The following is a 22,155-nucleotide window of genomic DNA, read 5'->3' as shown; positions in this document are numbered from 1 at the left end:
TAGGTTTTCCCTTCTTCCTTCCCTTGTCCAGCCCCTTCCCCCTTTTCCTGTCTGTAATTTGGAATTGTCTAGAGACATAAGTGTGCTAGGGACTAAAGGCTAACCTATATGACATGCATGGAGCTGCAGTTTTCAGAGAATTAGAGTTCAACAAAGCATAAAAAGTGTTATCAAAGTGTATTCCACTGAACATAGGTTCTATAGTGTTACCACATTTTGGAGTGTTGGAGTCGTCTTCTGAAGGTGGTCTCTAGGTTCTTTGTGTCTTGAGCAAAGAATTGGTCAATACAAGCACAGACAGTAGAAGTACATCCTACCATGTAAGAGAGATGGCACGTGCCTGTAATCTGAGAAACCAGGAGGCTGAGACAGGAAGATCGCCACAAGTTAGAGGCCAGTGTGGGCTACATAGTCCGTTCAAGGCCTGGCTGAGCTACATAACAACATCCTGACTCAAAAAACAAAACAAAACAAACAAACAAAACTACAGTGGCAAAAATAATCCAAGAGGAAGAGATAATAATCATAAATATATGAACCAAATAGCAGTATACCCAACTATATAAAACAAACACTAATGGATATGAAAAATCAGATAAGCACTAATACAGTTGTAATAGGGGACCTCAATACCCCACTGTCACAAATAGACAGATCAACTAGACAAAAAATCAACAAAGAAATACCAGAGCTGGATTGCTGTGAGTTTGAGGGAACCCTGGACTATATACTGTATTTCCTCAGAAATAAGACTTGGGCCTTACATGATTTTTTGCTCCAAAAATTACAATAGGGCTTATTTTCAGAGGATGTCTTATTTTTTCACAACAACTTTTTTCACAATTCACAATTTTTTTCACAACAATCTACATTCATGTACAGAAATTACATTTATTCAAATATAGTCATAATATCTTCTTCTGGATCATCTTCATAATTCTCCAAGTCCTGAATTCTAGCCAGAATTTTTTTTTTCCTGCCTCATGGCAGGAAGATTGCCCTGAACTCACGGCCAGCCTGGGTTACATAGTAAGTTCAAGGCCAGCCTGAACTACATAGCAAGACCCTATCTAAGAAAAAAAAAAACAAACAATGATGGTCCACACAAAAGGGACAAAAAATTGCAGGCACCAAAATTCAGAAAACGTTTCTTTATTTTACATAAGTGGATTATGTATGTCCATCACAACACATAATGTATTGAATTATACTGTATTGAATTATGAAGATTCATATAGATGCAACCATGTCCATTTGTTTTCTAGTGTGCACATTATTCATAAGTTGCATCTGTAAGTTGCATCGTTCAGCAACAAGTCTTGAGTTCATCTGTTTACATAGGTGTTTACCTCTCATCCAAAGGCACCTGCTTGGGTATTTACACATATTTACAAATAGTTAATTATAATTTTTTTTGGTATTGGGTATCAAACTCAGGACCTTGCACTTGCCAGGCAGATGCAGCACCACTGAGCTACATCCCCAGCTTACTTAATTATAATTTATTTATTTTTTATTTTTTGGTGTTTTTTTTTTAGAACCAAATAATAAACTTTAGTTTGAATATTATACAATGATATATACTAATTCTTTGGAGGTACAAAAATAATTGTAAAAGATTTTTTCCCATTTGTAAGTAATATATGTTATGGCCTATAAATAGTACATTGGTGCTCTAAACTGTACACATTACACTACATTCCTAAGCCTGGACCTTCCTCTCTCCTACATCACACATGAGGAAAGCAGCCGTGCATCGTGAGGCGCTGTCAAGATGCTACATAAGTAGTTACCTTAACACAATTGGGTGCTACTTCCCTTTACACTGGTCTTTATGCTTCTGGCTCAATCCTAACACTGCTGTGTTTGGAACGTGTGGGCATTTCCCCAGACAGAGGAAAATGTCTGGTAGAATCTTGAGCACTAAATTCAGTGAAAGCTTATTTAGAAGTAAATCACCATCAATGGGAAAGCTTTTCAAGTTCAGGAAGCTTGAAATTAACAGCAATTCCCTGGAAGACAGATTTAATTGCAAAAGCTACTGAGAAGTTTCAATCTGTTGTTTCCACTACTGTGTTTCCAAATATTTTAAGCCAGAATGATTCAAAAAATGATAGCAAGTTCTGCCCAGATCTGACCCACCTAGTACCTTTGATGCTGACAACCAGTTATTACTGAAAATTTAGCCTCGGCATAATGAAAGAGAGAAGCTTTGGCACATGAAAAATGATGTAGCTCTGTTTCCTAGAATTCAGTTATTTGGGCCAGTTTAATTTGATTTGTGCTCTGGCCTGATTAGATCTGAGTCTAACAAGAGATAGGAAAACCAGTGGTCCTGAGCCAAGTTGAGAGAGGCTCTCACAACCATCCAGAGGTAAAGGCTACTTGCAATCTCTGGTCTCCTCTCCTAGGCTGCTGTAACGCTTGCTGTGTTCCCATCTCCTTTCTATGCAACTCTCCCAGCCACAGTGAGATGCTGGAGAAAAGGGGCAAACAAATGTAGTGCTTATGAGAATTCTTCCAACTTCAGTGCCTCCAATTATTTCCAGCACTGTTTGTTCTCTTCCCTTGATAACCTGCTTTCAAAATTGATGTTTATTCAGTAGATACATTAAAAAAAACCATAACCTGCTTTGTTATCTAAAATATAATGGAGAAGTGACTAATGAGATTTATATACTTTTTTGCTTGAATATGTACCAAGGCACAACACAAACATTTTTTCCATAATACTCACTTTCTTTTTCCTGTACTGGGGATTGAACCCAGGTCCTTGTGCATGCTAGGCAAATGCTCTAACACTGAGCTACATCCACAGCCCTCACTTTAAAAAAATTTCCAGTGCTCATCTTGCTACACTGTAACATGTTGTTATACCAAGAGTTTAAGCACTGAATCAGTAATCCTACAAGCCTGTTATCTATTAATGACTGGATAGTCTGACACAGGAGCTCCTTCTGTTCTCAGAGTCCCACAGCTGGTTAAAATCGTTGTTCTCCCAGGACTCAGAGATATTTCATAAAACCTTTTATGGAATCTCCACTAGAAGGGGAAAATGTGCAGAGATGGCTAAAAGTAAGACAGCAGGATGAGTCGTCGTCGGTGCTTCTTGAGCATCAAAGACATTGTTATTGCAGCTGGGAGAAAATGTCATGAAATGTTATCATGAAAAGAAAAAAAAGGCTACATTGTTCTCCATAAACTCAGTAAATTATGTAAGAATACTCGAGTATTTCTGGAAGGCACCGGATAAGTCCAAAGTCTTATTGCTAGTGGGGTCATCCAGGCCCACAGCACAGACCCAGTGCTTTGTTGAGGCAGGGTTAGGTCTAAGCAAGTCAGTCACTGTCTCGAGGCCTTCTTTCAACTTGAGGAAAGTGATTTCCAATTTTACATCAACACGGAAGCTGGTTCTTAGTACTGGGTCTCTTGAGCCATTTTAGACAGGTACTCTGTTTTCTTTGGCCCATTTCTTCATGATTCGGATGATATACTCAACTTGGGTGTTACCCATGCTTCTCAGTAAAAAAAAGCACTTCTCGGAGGGTCTCTTTGGGTTCTCTCCCAGCTAGGATCATCTGGAAAATACCCACACACGCACCCCTTTTGCCTTCCCAGTATTCAGGGTTGGGGTCCAACCTCTCCAGGACATCAAAAGCTTTGGCTGAATAGTAAAACTGGCCCATCTTGTAACAGTCATTAGCAATGAGCTGTAAGAGACTAAAGGACTCCCCAGAGGTTTCCAGCTTGAGATAAAGTTCCCAGACTAGTCTTGGTTTCTTATTCATGATATAGCAGCGAGCTAACCAACTGAGGTAAACGTAATCATTTTTCAACTTCTCATTTTGGATCAAGAGGAACACCTCTTCACCCTCACTGGTATTGCCTGTTGCAGCTTTGGCTTGGGCATAATTAAAATTAAAGATGTCATCATTATAGAAGTAACTCCTAAATGAGTTGAGATAAATCAAGACATCATCAAATTGCTTAAGCAGGAAGAAACAGGAAGCCATACACTGCCTCCCTGGTATTGTATCGCATTCACTTGCGGATCCGCCCACCAACTGGAAGAACTGCTGGGCAATTTTCATATGATCCCTCGAACCCATTTCCTGGCCAAGGTCTGCGTTGACCACTCCTTTGAGGATGTACTCCTGCGGAGTAGTAGGTTCCAGATCCTTAATTAAGTTATAAGCTTCATGTACATCATCCTGACGTAGGTAATAAATCACCAAGTTCAGCCTCGCTTCAGGAATGACATCTACCAGGGGAGGTAAAACCTGCAAAGCCCCTTCACTCCCTTGGAAAACAACCTGTTCATTTCTCCGTGGCATCTGTCAATGTCTACTTCCAAGGATGAAATGAGTTACAGTGGGCTCAATGTGTACCACACAGTGGGTAATATTTGGCTTCATTAATTTGGTGAATATTCATGAACACCTACTGTATGCCTGCTGCTCTACTATTTTTTGGTGTTTTTTGATACAGGGTCTCACTGTGTAGTTCAGGCTGGCCTTGAACTCATGGCAATCCTCCTGCCTCAGCCTCCTGACTGCTGGGGACACAGGCATGCACCATTATGCCTGGCTTATAATTTATATTAGAATGTATTTTAACTATTAATGTTATAATATTTATTTATATTTAATTATATATTAATATTATTTTAAAAAAGAAATATCAGAGCTGAACCAAACTTTTGCACAAATAGACTTAGATATTACAGAGTGTTCTACTCAACAACCTAATACAATTCTGCTCAGCAGCACATGGGACTTTCTCCAAAATAGGCCACATTAGCTCATAGAACGTGCTTAAGAAAATGCAAAGGAATTGAAATTATACCATGCGTGTTATCAAACCATAGAGTAATGAAATTGGAAATCAATGGCAAAAAAAATCACAAAAACTACATTAACACATGGAAATTAAATAACATTCTCCTAAACAACCAATGAATCGTAGATGAGATTAAAGAAGAAATTAGAGAGTTTCTACAATTGAACAATAATGCCAGTGTGACATATTGGAACTTTTGAGACACAGTGAAAGCAGTCATACAAGAGAAATTTATAGTGGTGAATATCCACATCAGAAAATCAGAGCAAGCTCAAATAAGTAAACTAATGTTGAGCCTTAAACTTCCAGAAAAATAAGAGCAAGTTAACCCCAAAGCACATACAAAAGAGGAAATTATAAATATCAGAACAGAAATTAATTCAATTGAGACTAAGAAAACAATACAATCTAGCAAGACCTTATCTGTTTTTTGGGTTTTTTTGGCACCGGGGATCAAACTCTGAACCTTGCGCTTGAGAGGCAGGCGGCAGCATCACTGAGCTAAATCCCCGGCCCTAGCAAGACCCTATCTTAAAAATAAAATATTTTTTAAAAGGAAAAAAAAAAAGAAAACAGTACAAAGAATCAATGAACCAAAGAGTTGGTTCTTTGGAAGATTGAAAAGAATAGACAAACTCTTAGCCAACCTTATCAAAGAAAAGAAAAGACTCAAATCCATGCAATTAGGAATGAAATGGGTGAAATCACAACAGATCCTGAAGAAATACAGATCATCAATATCTACATCAAGAACTTGTATTCTAATAAGATGGAAAATGCAAAAGAAATGGATAGATTCCTAGATACATAGGAATTACCAAAGCTGGATCAAGATGATATAAAAATTCTAAACAAATCAATATCAGTCAATGAAATTTTGTTTTGTTTTGTTTTGTTTTTTGGTACCAGGGATCAAACTCAGGTTCTTTCACTTACAAGGCAGGCAGTGGAACCACTGAACTAAATCCCTAGCCCTGAAACTGAAGTAATTAAAATACTACCAACAAAGAAAAGCCCAGGTACTGACAGATTCACTGCTGAATTCTACAGGAACTTTAGAGAAAATCTAATGGCACTACTCCTCAAACTTTTTAATGAAACTGAAAGGGAAGCAATACTTCAAACTGATTCCTGGAAGCAAGCATTACTCTGATACCAAAATCAGAGAAGAACCCAACTAAAAAAGAAAACTGGAGGCCAATCTCCTTAATGAACACAGATGCAAAAATCCTGAATAAGATACTGGCAAAGAGAATGCAGCAAATCATCAAGAAAATTATAAACCATGACCAAGTAGAATTCATCCCAAGGATGCAGGGATGGTTTAACATACACAAGTCAGTAACTGTAATACACCACATTAACAGAACCAATGACACACTGGCCACGCAAGCACAAGGTCCCGAGTTCGATCCCTGGTACCAAAAAAAAAACAGAACCAATGACAAAACCCACATAATCATCTCAATAGATGCAGAAAAAGCATTTGACAAAGTCCAAAACCCATTCATGACAACAACAACAACAACAACAACATAAAACCTAAAGAAAATTGGAATAGGGGCCAGGGATTTAGCTCAGGGGGCCGGGGATTTAGCTCAGGGGGCCAGGGATTTAGCTCAGTGGTTGTGACGCCTGCCTCGCAAGCACAAGGTCCCAAGTTTGATCTCTGGTACCAAAAAAAAAAAAAAAAGAAAAGAAAATTGGAACAGAAGGAGTTATGGCTTGTGTCTTTATGCCCTCTCAAAGCCTCATGCAGTCATAGGTAGGGCTTTTTCACAGGTGGCTGGATCTAGAATGTATGACACTGGTATTGATCCATGGTGCACTGCTAGAATCACGGGCACTAAGATTAAGGGTGTGAGTGTTACCCACGTTAAATAGCCTGGATAAAATATAAGGGATAGAAAGAGCTGTGGTTAGAGCCGGGGATTTAGCTCAGTGGTTCCATCACCTGCCTTGTAAGCGCAAGGTCCCAAGTTCTATCCCCAGTACCCAAAAAAAAAGAAAGGAAAAAAATTTAAAAAAGAAAGAGCTGGGTTGTCCCTTCCTTGCTTTGCTACTTTCTGTCTGCCATGAACTGTTTCTCCTCTGAAATGCCTGTCTGTTATCCACCCTTGCTTTGGAACCAGCCTATTATGGACTGAAACCTCTACAAATTGTGAGCTAAATGAACCTTTCCTCCTTTAACTTTGGGTATCATGTATTTTTTTTCCAGTAACTAGGCAGGAGGTCTTTATCTTAATCTGATAAAAGCCATCTATGATCATCCAACAGCCAACAAAGCACTAAACATTCAATAACTGAAATTTTGCTCTAAAATCAGGAATAAGACAAGGATGTCAAAAATCACCACTCCTGTTCAATATAGCTCTCAAAACATTAGCCACAGAAATAAGACAAGAGAAAGAAATACAGATAGGAGAGGAAGAAGTTGAACTATCATTATTTTTTGGTGACATGATACTCTACATAGAAGACCCCAAAAACTCCACCAAAAAGCTCCTAGAATTGATTATCAAATTCAGCATCATAGCAGGATACAAAGTCAACACTCAAAAGTCAATGGCATTCCTGTACACAAATAACAAACTCACTGAGAGAGAAACTAGGGAAATACCTTTCACAATAGCATCAAGAAAAATGAAATACTTAGGAATTGACCTAACCAAGCAAGTGAAAGATATCTACAATCAAAATTACAGTACTCTGGGGCCGGGGATTTAACTCAGTAGTTCTGCTGCCTGCCTTGCAAGCACAAGGACCTGAGTTTGATCCCCAGTACCAGAAAGAAAATTACAGTACTCTGAAAAAGGAGAGGAAAGAGGATATCAGAAAATGGAAAGATATCCCCTGTTCTTTGATAGTCAAACCAATATGGTAAAAATGGCCATACTTCCAAAACTGTCATACAGATTTAATACAGCCTCAATTAAAATACCAACAGCATGCCTCACAGAGCTAGAGAAAATAATCCTAAAATTCATATGAAACCAGAAGAGACCTAGAATAGCATAAGCAATTCTAGGGAACAAGGACAAGGCATGGGGCCTCACAATCCTCAATTTGAAGTTATACTGCAAAGCTAACGTGATAAAAACAGCATGATACTGGCAAAAAGAGCCAGACCCAATGATCAGTGGAACAATTAACTCTAAGCACACTCCACTACCTTATCTTTGACAAAGGGGACAAATACCTTCAAAAGATAGCCTCTTTAAGAAATGATGCTGCCGGGGATTTAGCTCTGTGGTTCTGCCACCTGCCTCACAAGCACAAGGTCCTGAGTTCGATCCCTGATAACAACAAAAAAAAGAAATGATGCTTAAAAACTGGCTTTCCACATGCCAAAAATTGAACCTAGACCCATTTCTCTCACCATGCAGTAAACTAAAATGGAAATGGATCAAAGGTCTAAATACAAAAACAGAAACAATCTGCTAAACTGTAGAAGATAATAGGTGCAGGCAAAGGCTTTAAAAACAAAATCCTGATCTCACAGGAAATATTACAAAGAATCAACAACTGGGATCACAATAAATTAAAAAGCTTTTGGTACCAGGGATCGAACTTGGGTCCTTGTGCTTGTGAGGCAGACAGTGTTAAAAAGCTTTTGTACAGTCAGAGAAACCACCAACGGAGTGAAAAGACAACCCACAGAATGGGAAAAAACGCTTACCAGCTATTCCTTACACAAAGAACTAATATCTAAAATAAAGAACTAAAAAACAAACAAACAAAAACACCCCCTCAAATTTAAAGACCCAATCCAAAAATGGGTATCTTAAACGAATAGACATTTCTCAGATGAAGAAATACAAACAGCAAATAAATATATGAAAAAATGCTCGACATCACCGGTCATTTGAGAAATGCAAATTGTTTCTTTCTTTTTTATTTCTTTTGGTACCGGGGATCCAACTTGGGTCCTTCCACTTTCAAGGCAGGTGCCAGAACCACTGAGCTAAATCCTCAGTCCTGAGAAATGCAAATTAAAACAACACTGAGATTTCAAAGAATGGCTATCATCAAGAAATCAACCAATAGCAAATGCTGGTGAGGCCGTGGGGAAAAAGGAACCCTTCTCCATTGCTGGTGGGAGTATAAACTGGTACCAGCACTATGGAAATCAGTTTAGAGATTCCTCAAAAAGCTAAAACATATTTACCAGAGGATGGGGGTGTGACTCATGGGAAGTTATTGTTTATTGGACAGAGAGGCTGTGTTTGGGATAATTCGAAAGTTCTGGATATGGATAAATGTGATAGCTGTTTAACATTCTGACTTTTTTGGTGGTACTGGGGGTAAACCCTGGCATCATACTGAGCCACATCCCCAGCTCTTATTTTTTATTTTGAGACAGGGTCTGGCTAAGTCACTAAACTGCTTAAGCTACCCCAGAAAATTCCCTCATGGCCTTTTCCAGTGAAATGCTGAACTATGACTTGTTTAAATTTTTGTTTTGTCTTATTTTATTTTAATTTTTACAATTTTTATTTTATTTTGAGAATGTGTCTTGTGAAGTTGCACAGGCTGGATATAAACTCATGATCCTCTTGTCCCACCTCCCAAACAGCTGGAATTGTAGGTATGTGCCACTATGCCCAGATTCTTCTGTGGATTTTAAGAGCAGAATTGAGAGCTCAAGTCAAGAATTTGCTCTTTGTGCCTACTTCCAGTATACTTCTCCTGAGTGTTGGGTGAGTAACCAACATACTGCTGGTCCTGAATGTGGATAAAGGAGAAAAGGTATAGAAAGCCAGAGAAAGGGCACTTCAGTTAATAGTTCAATATTGGCCATTTTAAAGATAAGGGCTAGTGTGTAGAGTAGTGGGGGAACAGTGAGGAGAACTACCGGGAATGAATGTTCTAGAATTCTGACCAGAGCCATTGCCCACTCTTCACGGAGTCTTTTACAACACTGTCCCTGCGAATATTCCCTCTTTGTCTTTCTCTGAGCCCTCTCCCTGTTTCTCTTAGTGGAAACATATTCTCAAAAGTGACACTGAGGCGTGCCTTTGTCACACTGGAACCCACCTGGCTAGAGGCAGACCTGTGACAGAGTGACAAGCTGAGCAATTTCTCTGCAAATTTCAGGAACATATATCCCTCAGACTGGAGACTTTACTTTTTCAAGTTATCTAAAGACCCTTTCAGCTGGATGTCATGGTGCACACCTATAATCCCAGCACTCAGGAAGCTGAAGCAGGAGGATTGTCATGAGTTTGAGGCCAGCCAGGCTAACATGGTGAGTTGAAGGCCAGCCTGAACTACATAGAAGCTTCTGTCTAAAACAAACAACCCCCCCCCAATAGATTCTGTCTTCTCCTGTCCCTTTTCCTTTTTTTTTTTTTACCAGTTTTCTTGAACTGTGTGCTTCTAAATCTATTACTTCATGAAAATTAAGCATGTTGATTATTTTTAAATTGAAATACAATAGCACACAGAGAAAGCACCCCATTGATCACCTCCAAGTAGCATATTTGCTTTATGACCTTTATAAACACTTTAAAAGTATGTGCAAGACTGTTTTTAAGAATCTATTGTACTAAATCAACCATACCACCGTACGTGATGCCTAGGGAGGGGTGTACACCACGGTGTGCCACGTCACGCCATGCAGCTGCTCAGCTGGATCACGCAGCTCCCAGCAATCCTAAATCCAGCGTCGGTAAAAGAACTAAAGAAACAGTTTAGGAGCTGGGGATTTAGTTCAGTGGTGCCTCTGCGGCTGCTTGCCTCGCAAGCGCGAGGTCCTGAGTTCGAACCCCAGTACCAAAAAAAAAGAGAAACAGTTTAAAATAAAAGAAGACAATTTACTTGAAGATGTGAGAAAGAGGGAAGAGAGAGATGGCAGACAGTTACTCTAGACGAGTAGCGAGGATCTGAAAGGGAAGTATTCGTGGATTCTTGCGTCCCACAGAGGCTCCTGGAATCTGATTGGCTCTCTGGCTTGCCGGTCAGCCTAACCTTGGCTTTCTTCTGGCCGGGACTTTTCCTTGTCCTTTGGTGGAGGGTAAGATTACGAGTTGGGGCCTTAAGGACAGGTAGTTTAGGTTTAAGGATTAAGTAAAGGGGAAGTCTGAGATACTTAGATTAATTGCACTACCTAGGAACTTCCTGGTCCTGAGTGTCTTCCTCATCCTTTCCCTTTGTCTAATTCCTGGAGTCTAGTCTTCAGAGGCAGAAGTTGCTTTAGGATTTTCTACTAATAAAGCTCAGTGAGGCCTTTCTCATAGACAGCACACATGAATCCACTCATTTAAACAGAACTTTTTGTGAGGAAAAGAAAAGTTTATTCCAGTGAACAGAGACTAAAATCAGGGACAGATTCTAGCAGCTAGCTGGGAAAAGCTGAGTTTATTACATCCGTGTGTGGATGGGCTGACATTGGAAGAGAGAAATAGTAGTCACTAGCTAGGAGAGATTTCATCTGTGAGTGGATGGGCTAACACCAGGAGAGAGATACTAGCAGCTAACTGGGAAAGGAATTAGACTTATGTAGGTATTGAAGGGGCTAAGGAGTCTGGGGTGAAATGTTTATGATTGAGTGAAAGACAGTCAGCACAGCTGTGTAGACAGTCACTGGACTGTTTGGAGCTGGGGAGATTGTCTTCTGTTTACTGAGAAATAGCCTATAGGGCCGGGGATTTAGCTGAGTGGTTCTGCCGCCTGCTTTGCAAGCTCAAGGACCTGAATTTGATCCCCAGTAGCAAAAAAAAAAAAAAAAAAGAAAAGAAAAGAAATAGCCTGTCATTTGCTGAAAGCAGCCTGTTTGCTCATGAAGATCTCACCTAAGTCAGGCATGACAGCCTTCATCCTATCTTTTTTCTTTCTTTTTTTTTTTTTTTTTGATACTGAGGATCGAACTCGGGTCCTTGTGCTTGCGCAGCAGGTGGTGAAACCACTGAGCTAAATCCCCAGCCCTCTTCATCCTCTCTTGTCCCTGTCTACAGGGCCCCCTATCCCTACATACTTACTTTTTTCTTTTATACAAAGAGCATTTTAATTAATTAATTTATTTACACATAACTGAAAGCGATGTTACTGTATGTGTTATTTACAACTGTGCAGTAATGTGTTGCAAAATAAATTATCTAGACGGCAGCAAAGTACATTGTGAAGGTATATAAAACTGTACAGCTTCGGAGAATATACTCTGTATAGGATTATTGGCTCTGTAGTGTTTCAAGTTACGTTCTCAGAAAAAGAAACAAAATGCCCAAGATTAAAGGAAAAAATATACAAACCACAGGGATTTGACTCCATTAAAAACACTGTTGGAGGAGCTGGGGATTTAGCTCAGTGGCACCGCGCCTGCCTGACAAGCGCAAGGTCCTGAGTTTGATCCCTGGTACCAGAAAATAAAGCAAAAACTAAATACACTGTTGGAGAGTCTTGGCTGCATATACTTGCTTTTTTCCACTTGAAAATTATACTTCATAAGCAAGACTATGTGTTTCTTTTCCCACAATAAGATCCATTGACTAAATGACTCATCACTCCTTTAGAGGGCTCTCGCTCTCTCTCAGGGTTTATTCTCTCCAGAGTCATGTGAATTAATTTCAGTGTGTCAAATAAAACTTTGGCTATAAAATGTCATGGTGGACCAACAAAAACAACTTCTGTGCTCACAATTTTCCACGCTTCACCTTGCCAAATCCTGCTTTGAAAAGCACGTAGACCAAGTGCTCCAGGAATGGTGCTAAGCAATAGGATTTCCTGGAAAAGAAGGAATACACATAACAAAAATGAGAAACCTTAGATCAGCAATGGCAAACCTTTTAGAGCTTTCAATGATACAATCAGGGGCCAGGGATTTAGCTTAGTGGTTCCGGCACCTGCCTTGAAAGCGCAAGGACACGATTTCAATCCCCAGTACCAAAAAAAAAAAAAAAAGAAGAAATGATACAATCAGCTCCCTGTAGCACATAGGCCATATGTTCACCACCACTGCTTTAGACTCTCTCATCACAGCAGAAGCATCAAATTCCAACCTAGTTAAAAAACAAGAGACCCTTAGTCCTTAATGCTGAGTTTTCTGGAATCTGTTCAGTGGCAAAGGAAATTGTGTAACATGAATCACTTGGTGATTGTTTTGTTACTTTTTTTTTTTTGGTACCGAGGATCAAACTCAGGTCCTTGGGCTTTCGAGGCAGGCGGCCGGACCACTGAGCTAAACCCCCGGCCCAATTGTTTTGTTAGAGAAGCAGCTTTAGATCAGAGAAATAGGCTTTAGGTCATGGTATTATAGTCAGATGAGTTAGGTAGTAATATTATAGACAGATAGGGCTCGATCCTCGAGAGGGACAGGACAAAGGTGAAACATCATAGCTGTGACACATACTGGTTGGAAACCGGGCCTCAAGATAAAGACAAGACGACCGGACTTACTTCCTCAAAGAACAAATACTGGGCCTAATGAAGTGTAGATAGACATCAGCCACCCTAGTGGGTAACCAGAGACCTCTGGACCCACCACTTCTTAGGAGAGTCTTTGTTTTTTCCATCCATGCTTGTTATGTGACTTGTTGCCCAGTTGGACCACCATTACCTAAGTGACTATACTTGTAACCTTATTGGGTGATCATGGCTCTGGCCCACATTGTACCCACGAGGATTTCACCCTATAAAACTCCTCTGTAAAGCAGAGTCCCCAGCTACCCACTCAGGACCCCTCCTGACCTTCAGAAGCTTTCCTATCAATAAATATCTTCCTACTCTTAACCTGTTTTTCCTAAAATGTTCTTCGATGTTTAGAGAATGAGAGCTCAGCATGTCATACAGCTAGCAGGTTGGGAGATATGTTTCATGTTTTCATCTCCGGTATTATTTCCTGTATCAGTGCAATGTTTGTTGAATAGGTGCCCTCATTCCTGGAGCTCAAAATCCTGAAGACACTTCCTGGTCAAAACTAGAGTGGGAGGACTTCATGCCATAAACAGCATTTAAGAAAAACATCTCCACCCAGAATGTATTAATTTGGCAACAGTAAGAATTTCCTGGGGTTGTCTTGAAATGTTAGAAAGACAAAAGGAATAGAAAACATTTAAAGAATGTGTGTTGGGGGGCTGGAAGGTGGGAAAGCAGCAAAGGCAAAGTTCCTGCAGTGGTGAGATTGTGTGTGTTGCACCTGGCTACTCTATGTTGCTCACTCACCTAGGTGAACCGTGAAGGTATTGTGCAATGGTTGATCTCGGTTGACACTGCATATCGTACATTCCCAATCCATCATATGTGCAGGTCTCCCCAACAGAATTTAGAGGCAAAAAGTGAGATTTTTCTGTAGAAAGGAATTTTCCCTGGAAACTGGAAAATGGGAACCCTGCCAGTGTTGTAAGCCATGGATCCATACCTTACAATATCTGTCACACTAAATCAGTAGGATATTGACTGGCTACTTGTATCTGTGCTAAAAAAAAAAAAAAAAAAAAGTGGAATAAATGAAAGGGGAACTCAAGAGGTTTGAATTCCAGGCTTTAATGCACATAGATGACCTGAACATAGTCGGGTGTGACGGCATATGCTTGCAAGCCTAGCATCCTGGAAGGCTGAAGCAGAAGGATTACAAGTTTTGAGCCCAGCAGTATGCCATTATGTCCAGCAAAACAATGCTTTTAGATGATATGGTTTGGGATTTTGCAAGATATTTTAAAGGTCTTTGAAAATTATAAAACTTTCAACTATCTTATAATTTAGGTATGTGAAGGGTCTGCTTTGACAGATATGAAACTTTTTTGTGTGTGGTGTTGGGATCAAACTCAGGGCCTTACTCATGCTAGGTATGTGCTGTCCTACTGTGCTACATCCTCAGCCCTTTTTATTTTTATAGTATAAGGTTCCATTTGTTTCTACTCATTACTTTCACAATGGATTACAGCTTAAAGAAGTATGGTACCAGCCCATCATTTGCATTTTATTTGACTGGGAACATAAACCTACAGTCACAGGTTTTAGGCTTTTATACACACACATACACACATACTTGTTTAGCTTGCAGGATATTTTTTAATAAAAATTTTTCTTGCAGGGTCTGGTGGCACACACCTATAATCTCAGCACTTGGAAGGCTGAGGCAGGAGGATCATGAGAGTTCAAATCCATAGTGAGACCATCTCAAAACCAACAAAAATAAAAGTGCTTTCTGCAGAAAATAAGCACCCGTAATTCACACGGAAGTTCAGCATACTTCTCTCCAGCCCTTTAAATAAGCAAATACTGTTTTTTGTTTACTACCTGTATAACTATATGCTTAGCCTATTTTGTTCCCGAATTTAAGACAAGGATGAGGTAGCCAAATCTAAGTTTGGCCTAGTGACTTCTGTCCTATCCTCCCTTTGTGATTTCATGCCCATCTTCTAAGGCAAGAGGAGTATTTTTGTGGCATAGGCTAATCTCTTGTGGACCTTTAACACATTTCTCTATTAGCAAATATCTGAGATTTATTAATCACAACTGTTAAATTGAGTTTTGCTAACACTGAGTAGTAACATGTAGTTTGGCTGTAAGAGCTATGTGGAATGTCATCAGAAACTTGACAGAACAAAAACAAAACAGCCCTGGCCATCCACCAGTCTGTCCGTCCTCAGGCTGCAAAGGTGTCCTAACAACGTGACCCTCATTAAGTATCTAGCCATCCTGGGTCAAAGGAAGGGATCTCCCATTCTAGAATCTAAACCCACAAATCTTTGTTGACTTTCCTAGTAAGTAAACTGTCCTTCTGGATAGTTTATCACATCTTGCTAGATACAAGTGTTGGGTAAGTCCCAGCATTCTACTCCACAGAGGGTGACTACAGTTAACAGTAATGAATTATACAATTTAAAATATAGGGGCCGGGGATTTAGCTCAGTGGTTTTGCCACCTGCTGTGCAAGTGGCAAGGACCGGAGTTCGATCCCCGGTACCAAAAAAAACCCCAAAAACACCTGTTTGTGTCCTCCGTTTGTTTCATTGCAAAATAACCGCTATAATCGTAGATCTGATCATTTCAAAAAAAAAAAAACCAAAATACAGTAGCTATGATTTTAAATTGTCACAATGTAGAAATAAGTATTTGAGGCAGTGGATATCTTTACTAGCCTGATTCAATCACTGTACAAATGTAATGTGTTAAAACATATTGCAAACCCATATATAATTAAGTAAAAATACAACTATGAATCAGTGTTGGGTTAAGGCACACACAATGAAAAGCTGATTGAAATATTTTTTGGTTGATTTGAGATGGGGTCTCACTCTTGTGCATGGTGGACTTGAAGATGTAGGCTGACTTGATCCTTCTATCTCAGCCTCTCAAGTACCTGGGACTACAGGTGTGCGCCGCTACGCACAGGTTAAAATTTGTTTTTCACTAGAAAAGTTAAGTCTACCCGCACCTTTGACAATTCCCCTAATGTACTACTGCCACAGAGCTGTCTTTATAGAGTAGAATGATATCTTGTGTGTATACAAAGTTAATGCATTATAAAAAGCTGTCGCCTGCCGCACAAGCACAAGGTTCCGAGTTCTAGCCCCGGTACAAAAAAAAAGGCTCACTCCATACACTGAACTAATATTTATTTTAATAGGTAAAGATTTATGTTCTTTTAAAAAATGAAAATTGAAAGATTTAGAATTAAGCAATGAATTCTCAATATTATACAGCTGTTTATATAACAGTAGTTAAAACAATGGTAACCTTTTACCCTTGTAAAAATGTCACAGAATTCAAATCACAAATTGAATCCTCAATGATTCAAGTGTTTTGTCTTACACAATAAGGGTTCGGTCAGTGCTCAGGTAAAATTCCTCCAGACATGCTGTCCTCAGTCCTCCGCCACCGTAGTCCATCAGCTCATGTACTGGGATAGCTGGCCGCAGTGGCAATGCCACAGTGGTTGTTCCTGTTTCTGGCTATTTTTATATAACCTTCTGCACCCCATTCTGGACCCCAGCTGAAACAGGTTTTTTATTTTATTAAAAAAGAGAAAAAAATTAGTTTAATTAATAGCTAACACTTAAACACAGTGTTTACCACGTATCTATCATATCTATATACACATCATATCTATATACACAGAATGCAATTATATTAATTCCTATGCATCTTTTACAAGATAAGAAACTGAGGCAGAACTGGGATTCCTGTGTAACAGTCCTTCTCCACAGGCTATCTTAAATTACTCTTCAGTTAAAGGAAATTAGTTCAGAAAACTGATCCTGACAACCTCTGAGGCCTCTGAGAACTGAGAATAAAATGCAGTGGCAAACCAGGTGTGGTGGTGCCTGCTTGTAATCAGTGCTCAGGAGACTCAGGCAGGAGGATCACCATGAGCTCAAGCCTTGTGTAGGCTACATAGTGAGTTCCAAGGCCAACCTGAACTACATAGCAGGACCCTGTCTCAAAAAACAGAACCAATGGCAGAGCATCAAATGACAATGGAAAGGAAGCACACAGGCTGGCAGATGCTTTATCTTTCAAACTTGACAAAGAATCAGCACAGGCAGATGCTTCTACTTGCTTTATCTCACTAAAATACTGGATCAGAAAAAGGAAATCAGCCCACAATCCTACATAATAATTCATTTCCTGAAGCCCTTGGAGCCAAATGTTTCAGAAATGAGAAAATTTTCAGAATTTAGAATGCAGTGTTACAAATACATAAGGGCCGGGGATGTATCTCAGTGGCGCTGCACCTGCATGGCAAGCACAAGGTCTCAAGTTCAATCCCTGGTACCAAAAAAAAAAAAAAAAAAAGGAATAACTTCAACAAGCTTGGCACAGAATCTTATAATCAAACATGAGTAGGGCTGTGTTCACTCTTAGAGGGAGAAAGGCTTGACATTTCAACACTGAGCTTCCTCCAACCTATATCCAAACACTGATCACAAGTAATAAGTCTCATTTCAATTTCAAATACCAGTTTAATATTTAAGTTTTATACCTGTTCTTGACAAGCCAATATTCATTCTTCTCTGTATCTACTTCTTCATAACCATAGCCAACCACCAGCACACCATGATTCAGGTCCTTGCTGCTGCATTCTGGATCAAAATAAATGCCTGGGAGAGTAAAATCAACACGGGGTGAGAGGTTCCCAATGACACATGGCAATGACCCATCCTGTCATTCACAGCAGGAAGGAACCTCAACATTTATTCAGGGAAATGCCATAAACAAATTCTGTGTAAGAACATGGTAATGGCTGATAAAGAGAGTCAACCTCTATTCACCAGAAATCCATGAAATTAATGGGAAGGGAACCAAGAAATGGGGGGTGGGGGTGGTAAAAAGAAGATATGTTATGTACATGTACCAAAACTCCTTAGGATGAATGTACCATTATGTACTGCAAACACACTAATAAAAATAAAAAATTAAAGTGGTTTCGTCAACTGCTGCGCAAGCGCGAGGACCCGAGTTTGATCCCTGGTACCAAAAAATAAAAATAAAAAATTAAAGTCTTTGAAATTCAGTAAGTCTCAAGATAATTTCTACTAAAGAAAAACAAATCTAAAAAATGAGACCAATGGTTGTCAAGACTAAGGTGATTTAGGCATTCACGTCTTAGCCAAAATACCAGTAGTTTCCTTTTAAGATGGTGGTCTAAAAAAAATGTGTCCCCTTCCCAAAAAAAACAAACCCCAAACCCTGTATTTGAGCCATAGGCTCCTTTATAGTTCCAATTAAAATCTTTTAGAAAAAAGATATAGCATAATGGATGTTGGGAAATGGGAAGAAAGTGTTCAAATGGGAAGAACAAGGGAAGAGGGAGAGAGAAAGGAAGGGACAAGAAAAAAAGTGAAAATAGAAGGGAAAAAAATGGAAACAAAGCTTTTGTACACAGGGAGGGGAAGGGACTTTAAGGCAGAAATGAAATAAAATTTATTTTAAAAATACAGCAATTAGAGAACAGTTAGGTAAATTAGGTTGTATCTATAGGACTAATAAATAGTCATTTAAAAATACAAAGGGTTTATAATCATGGATAAGTGTTATGTCAAAATGGAAATATGTTATCAGTATGTTAAATGCAGACTCAAATCATATACAGTCTTTTAAAGCAGGATTCTAGAGTCAGTTAGCATGGTGCTCTGTGACTCTGCCTGAATTTCTGCAATCAATGTAAGATGATAACCACCTACCATCTTTATAGAACTGGAAGGACATAAGGCCTGCATCTACAGCCACAGAGATGGGGCCTTTTTCCGCCACTGCTTTCATGAGGGCCTTCTCCCGCTGAGGGATGTCCACAAATCCAGTGTCATTAGCTGCAGAAAGCTCTGGCTTGTACCTACAGCTTCCATCCTTTTAAAGTTAAAGAGGATGAGATACGATTATCATCATTTACCTTCTCCTAAGTGACCTGAGTTTTAGAACTGAAACACATGGCAATTTGTAGCTTATGCTTTTCAAGACAACACTGCTATAAATCATCTCAGGAAGTAGAATGTCATTAGTTGATTTCAAACTCAAAAAATTAAGTTGATGTTTCTTCAATGACAATCCCTCAGTTGAATTGTCCATAAGAATTTTTTCTTTTCACAATGGAGACATTTTTATTATATGTAGAACAATTTGCACATTGTAAATGTTCCTTTAATTTAGGAACTGTTCAGAGGCTACAGTGAAGGAATGACAGTTTGGAGATACACATTCTATCATCTACAGTGAACTCTGAAAAATGTGCCACTTCCCCAAAATAGCTGGAATGAAGACAAACTAAGGTGTTTCATTTTACCTTTCCTTCATATGGATAGGATTTCTCTGACTCCAGGCCTTTATTTTCCTTAACATACTCAAAGGCAAAATCCATCAGGCCACCATTGCAGCCCTGATTGCCTTGAGGCTGAGAACAGTCCACGAGGTTCTGCTCACTCAAGGAGACTAGTTGACCAGTTTTCCGGAACATCTGTCCTTCCAGGGACCCAGTTGCACTAAAAGCCCAGCAAGAACCACACTGTCCCTGAAAATGGAATAAAAAAAAGCTGACAGTTTACAAGAAAAGACTTGACAATAGTTTATATAGAGTATGTGAATAGATATTCCTTGTTTACCGACAACCTGTTTAACTACTGTTGAGACTTACTACCCGCTACTGGGACTTAGGACCTGCATTTGGACTTACAATGCAAGAACGTGAGCAGTGGTGCAGGCTTATGGTGGCTTCTTTTACAGTACAGTACCGTAATTTTTGCTGATTGTACGAGTACAGGACTGTAGTTTTATGTTCTACCTTACCATACTGCATAACTGCACATGAGTTATGCAAATAAAAGCAAAGCCATCAAAAGTTGAAGTTTCCTTTGGCCATTTCATTGTTCTATAAACAATTTCTCATTTAGTGACCAATGCACAGGAACTGAACTCCTTTAAAAACAGAGCAGGTTGCTGTGGGGCCAGGTCAGGGTCCAGGTGGTGGGTGGGATGGGATTTAAAACAAAAGAGTAAAAAAAATAAGTGAATTGCTTGTCCCTCTAGTCTACCAAAGATTATGCAACTTCCTTCTCAGATTTCCTATGGGCTCTGGAAGGTCTGAATCACTCTCATACCTGATTCTTCACAGGAGTCACATAGCCTTTCTTTCTCCAATCCACAGATTTTGGGAGCTGAAGCAGCAGAGGTTCCTGATATGTTTTCCCCTTTTTGTGTTTCTGGTGTTGAAAGCCATTCATCACCTGCTTGAATTCTTCACTGGTCTTCAAGGAAAGGTAAATTAAAAAGTTGAAAAGGCAAGACATTATTCGGTAAAGAGCGAGGAGAGAAAGTGCACAGTTAAGCAATGCATGCCAAACTCACCATGTCACCAAAGGCATTCATGGCCATGGTGAAGCCGTGTTTTCCCTCACTGTATTCCCCGTTGTGCAGTTCGATCATTCTCATGTTCTTCTCCCACACCGCTCGCCTCCATCCTTCTTCGTTCTAGAAGCAAACACACATGACATAAGCTTCCTTTCTCCTTAAAACTCAACCCATGCTCACCAGGTCGATTTGTAGACAGAGCTGAAGACAAACCCTGGCCTGAAGTGGCTTTACACTTGTGGGGGTTGTTGGCCCAGATCGCTCACAACTGGCAGCCCTCAGGTGACCATCTTGGGTAAGAGCCAGCCTCTAGAAACTACTCTGGCCATAAACTCCCAACTGAAAGGAATACACTACACTGTGCAGTGCCCTTCTGAATGAAGAGATAAGATGTTACCAACCGTGCCATACAATCTCCTGTGTGTGGACTTCCACTGGTCCCACTGTGCATTGAATTTCTGATCAAGTTTTGGAATAGCTGAGGCTATTCCCAAGCAAAAAGCCGCCAGCACAAGTGACAAATTCATGGTTCAAAAACCTAGAAAGAGAAACCAATATTAACGCAAAGACTGAAAAAGTTAAGGATGTGTGCGGAAAAAAAACAGGCTATGGGTTCAGTAAAATAAAAAACCAAGTATTTGATTCAGGTCCTAAAAGAAAAACCAAGTGCTAACAAGTGCTACCTAACGTGAGTTAAACTTCACTGGAAGGGTGCAATGATCACTCGAGTTCTGTTAAGTTTCGAGGTACTCATGGTTGGGAATCTTAAGCCAACAACTAGAAAACAAGGAAACAGTGGTCCAGGTTATTAACCTGGTAATACAGGTCACACAGGTAAAATGTTACTGATGAGGCTATCTGGTCCTAAGTTGGGGAGAAGGGCCCCCTTAGTGTTAGGAAAGATGCCACCTCACTCTTTCTTCTTGACTAATGTCCTGCAAGTGAGGTGTGTGGGAACGCTAAAAAATCTGTCGCCTCTCCGGGAGCGAGGACCGGGGACCCACTGAGCCGCCCCACGCGGCGCTCGGACCTGGCCGGGGGAAGCCGCCTGCTCAGGCCTTGGACCCCAGAGATGTTTTGGGGGCGTGAGGGCGGTGGGGGCCAGGCCCAGGGATCCACAGGACCTGGGGGCCCTCCCCCACAGAAGGCTCCCCTCCTCCCCGGGTGCCCACCGCTAGCCCCAAGTTCCCATCCCGCAGGCCGCAGAGCTGTTCGCGTTCCGCCTGCGCCGGGCGCCGGGCGGCCGGGGGAAATGGGTGCTCACCTGGACGGCCGCTGCGCAGGCGCACCCTGCAGCGACTCAGCTGGGAGGTCGCAGAAGTCCCGGGATGCGGTCGACAACCCCGACTCCGGCTTTAAAGCCTTACGTCTGCGGCCCGGCCGAACCCGCCCCTGCGGTTGCCTGCGCTGCGATTGGCTGCGCCGGCCGCGGGGCTGGACTGTCAGGCTCGCGAACTCTGGCGCGTGACGCAGAGGGATCCCTGCCGGGGCGCGCCGCCCGGCGGAGTGAGCCTCGGGGGGTGGGGAGCCTGG

At 40.6% G+C, this 22,155-nt stretch overlaps 1 protein-coding gene and 1 pseudogene across 1 annotated transcript; both read right to left on the bottom strand.

Annotated features, from left to right (window-relative positions):
• Window positions 1-1,184: 1,184 nt before the first annotated feature.
• Window positions 1,185-4,596, bottom strand: LOC101716572 (intraflagellar transport protein 56 pseudogene; annotated as a pseudogene).
• An 11,784-nt stretch (window positions 4,597-16,380) lies between these two features.
• LOC101717733 (procathepsin L-like) lies at window positions 16,381-22,125 on the bottom strand. Its single transcript, XM_004863943.4, has 8 exons — window positions 21,887-22,125; window positions 21,024-21,160; window positions 20,620-20,742; window positions 20,373-20,519; window positions 19,562-19,786; window positions 18,966-19,128; window positions 17,765-17,882; window positions 16,381-16,774 (listed from the first exon to the last, which is right to left on the bottom strand). The coding sequence occupies exons 2-8, from the start codon at window positions 21,147-21,149 to the stop codon at window positions 16,675-16,677; spliced, it is 1,002 nt and encodes a 333-aa protein (XP_004864000.1). The 5' UTR covers window positions 21,150-21,160; window positions 21,887-22,125; the 3' UTR covers window positions 16,381-16,674.
• Between the last annotated feature and the right edge of the window lie 30 nt (window positions 22,126-22,155).

This window comes from Heterocephalus glaber, unplaced genomic scaffold (genome assembly GCF_053883595.1).
Source record: "Heterocephalus glaber isolate CG9 unplaced genomic scaffold, H.glaber_assembly_v1.0 deba00000818, whole genome shotgun sequence".
Classification (NCBI taxonomy): Eukaryota; Metazoa; Chordata; class Mammalia; order Rodentia; family Bathyergidae; genus Heterocephalus; species Heterocephalus glaber.
Note: the sequence above shows the minus strand (reverse complement) of the source record. Positions and strands in the feature narration are given on the sequence as shown.

What these genes read in the sequence shown, in the direction of transcription:
- LOC101717733 (XM_004863943.4), bottom strand. Translation starts at nt 21,149, where the DNA reads ATGAATTTGTCACTTGTGCTGGCGGCTTTTTGCTTGGGAATAGCCTCA. An exon ending in TGACTCCTGTGAAGAATCAG is followed by an intron (nt 19,787 to 20,372) that starts GTATGAGAGTGA and finishes TTCCATTTTCAG; the next exon opens with GGACAGTGTGGTTCTTGCTG. An exon ending in CTTCCAGTTCTATAAAGATG is followed by an intron (nt 17,883 to 18,965) that starts GTAGGTGGTTAT and finishes TTACTCTCCCAG; the next exon opens with GCATTTATTTTGATCCAGAA.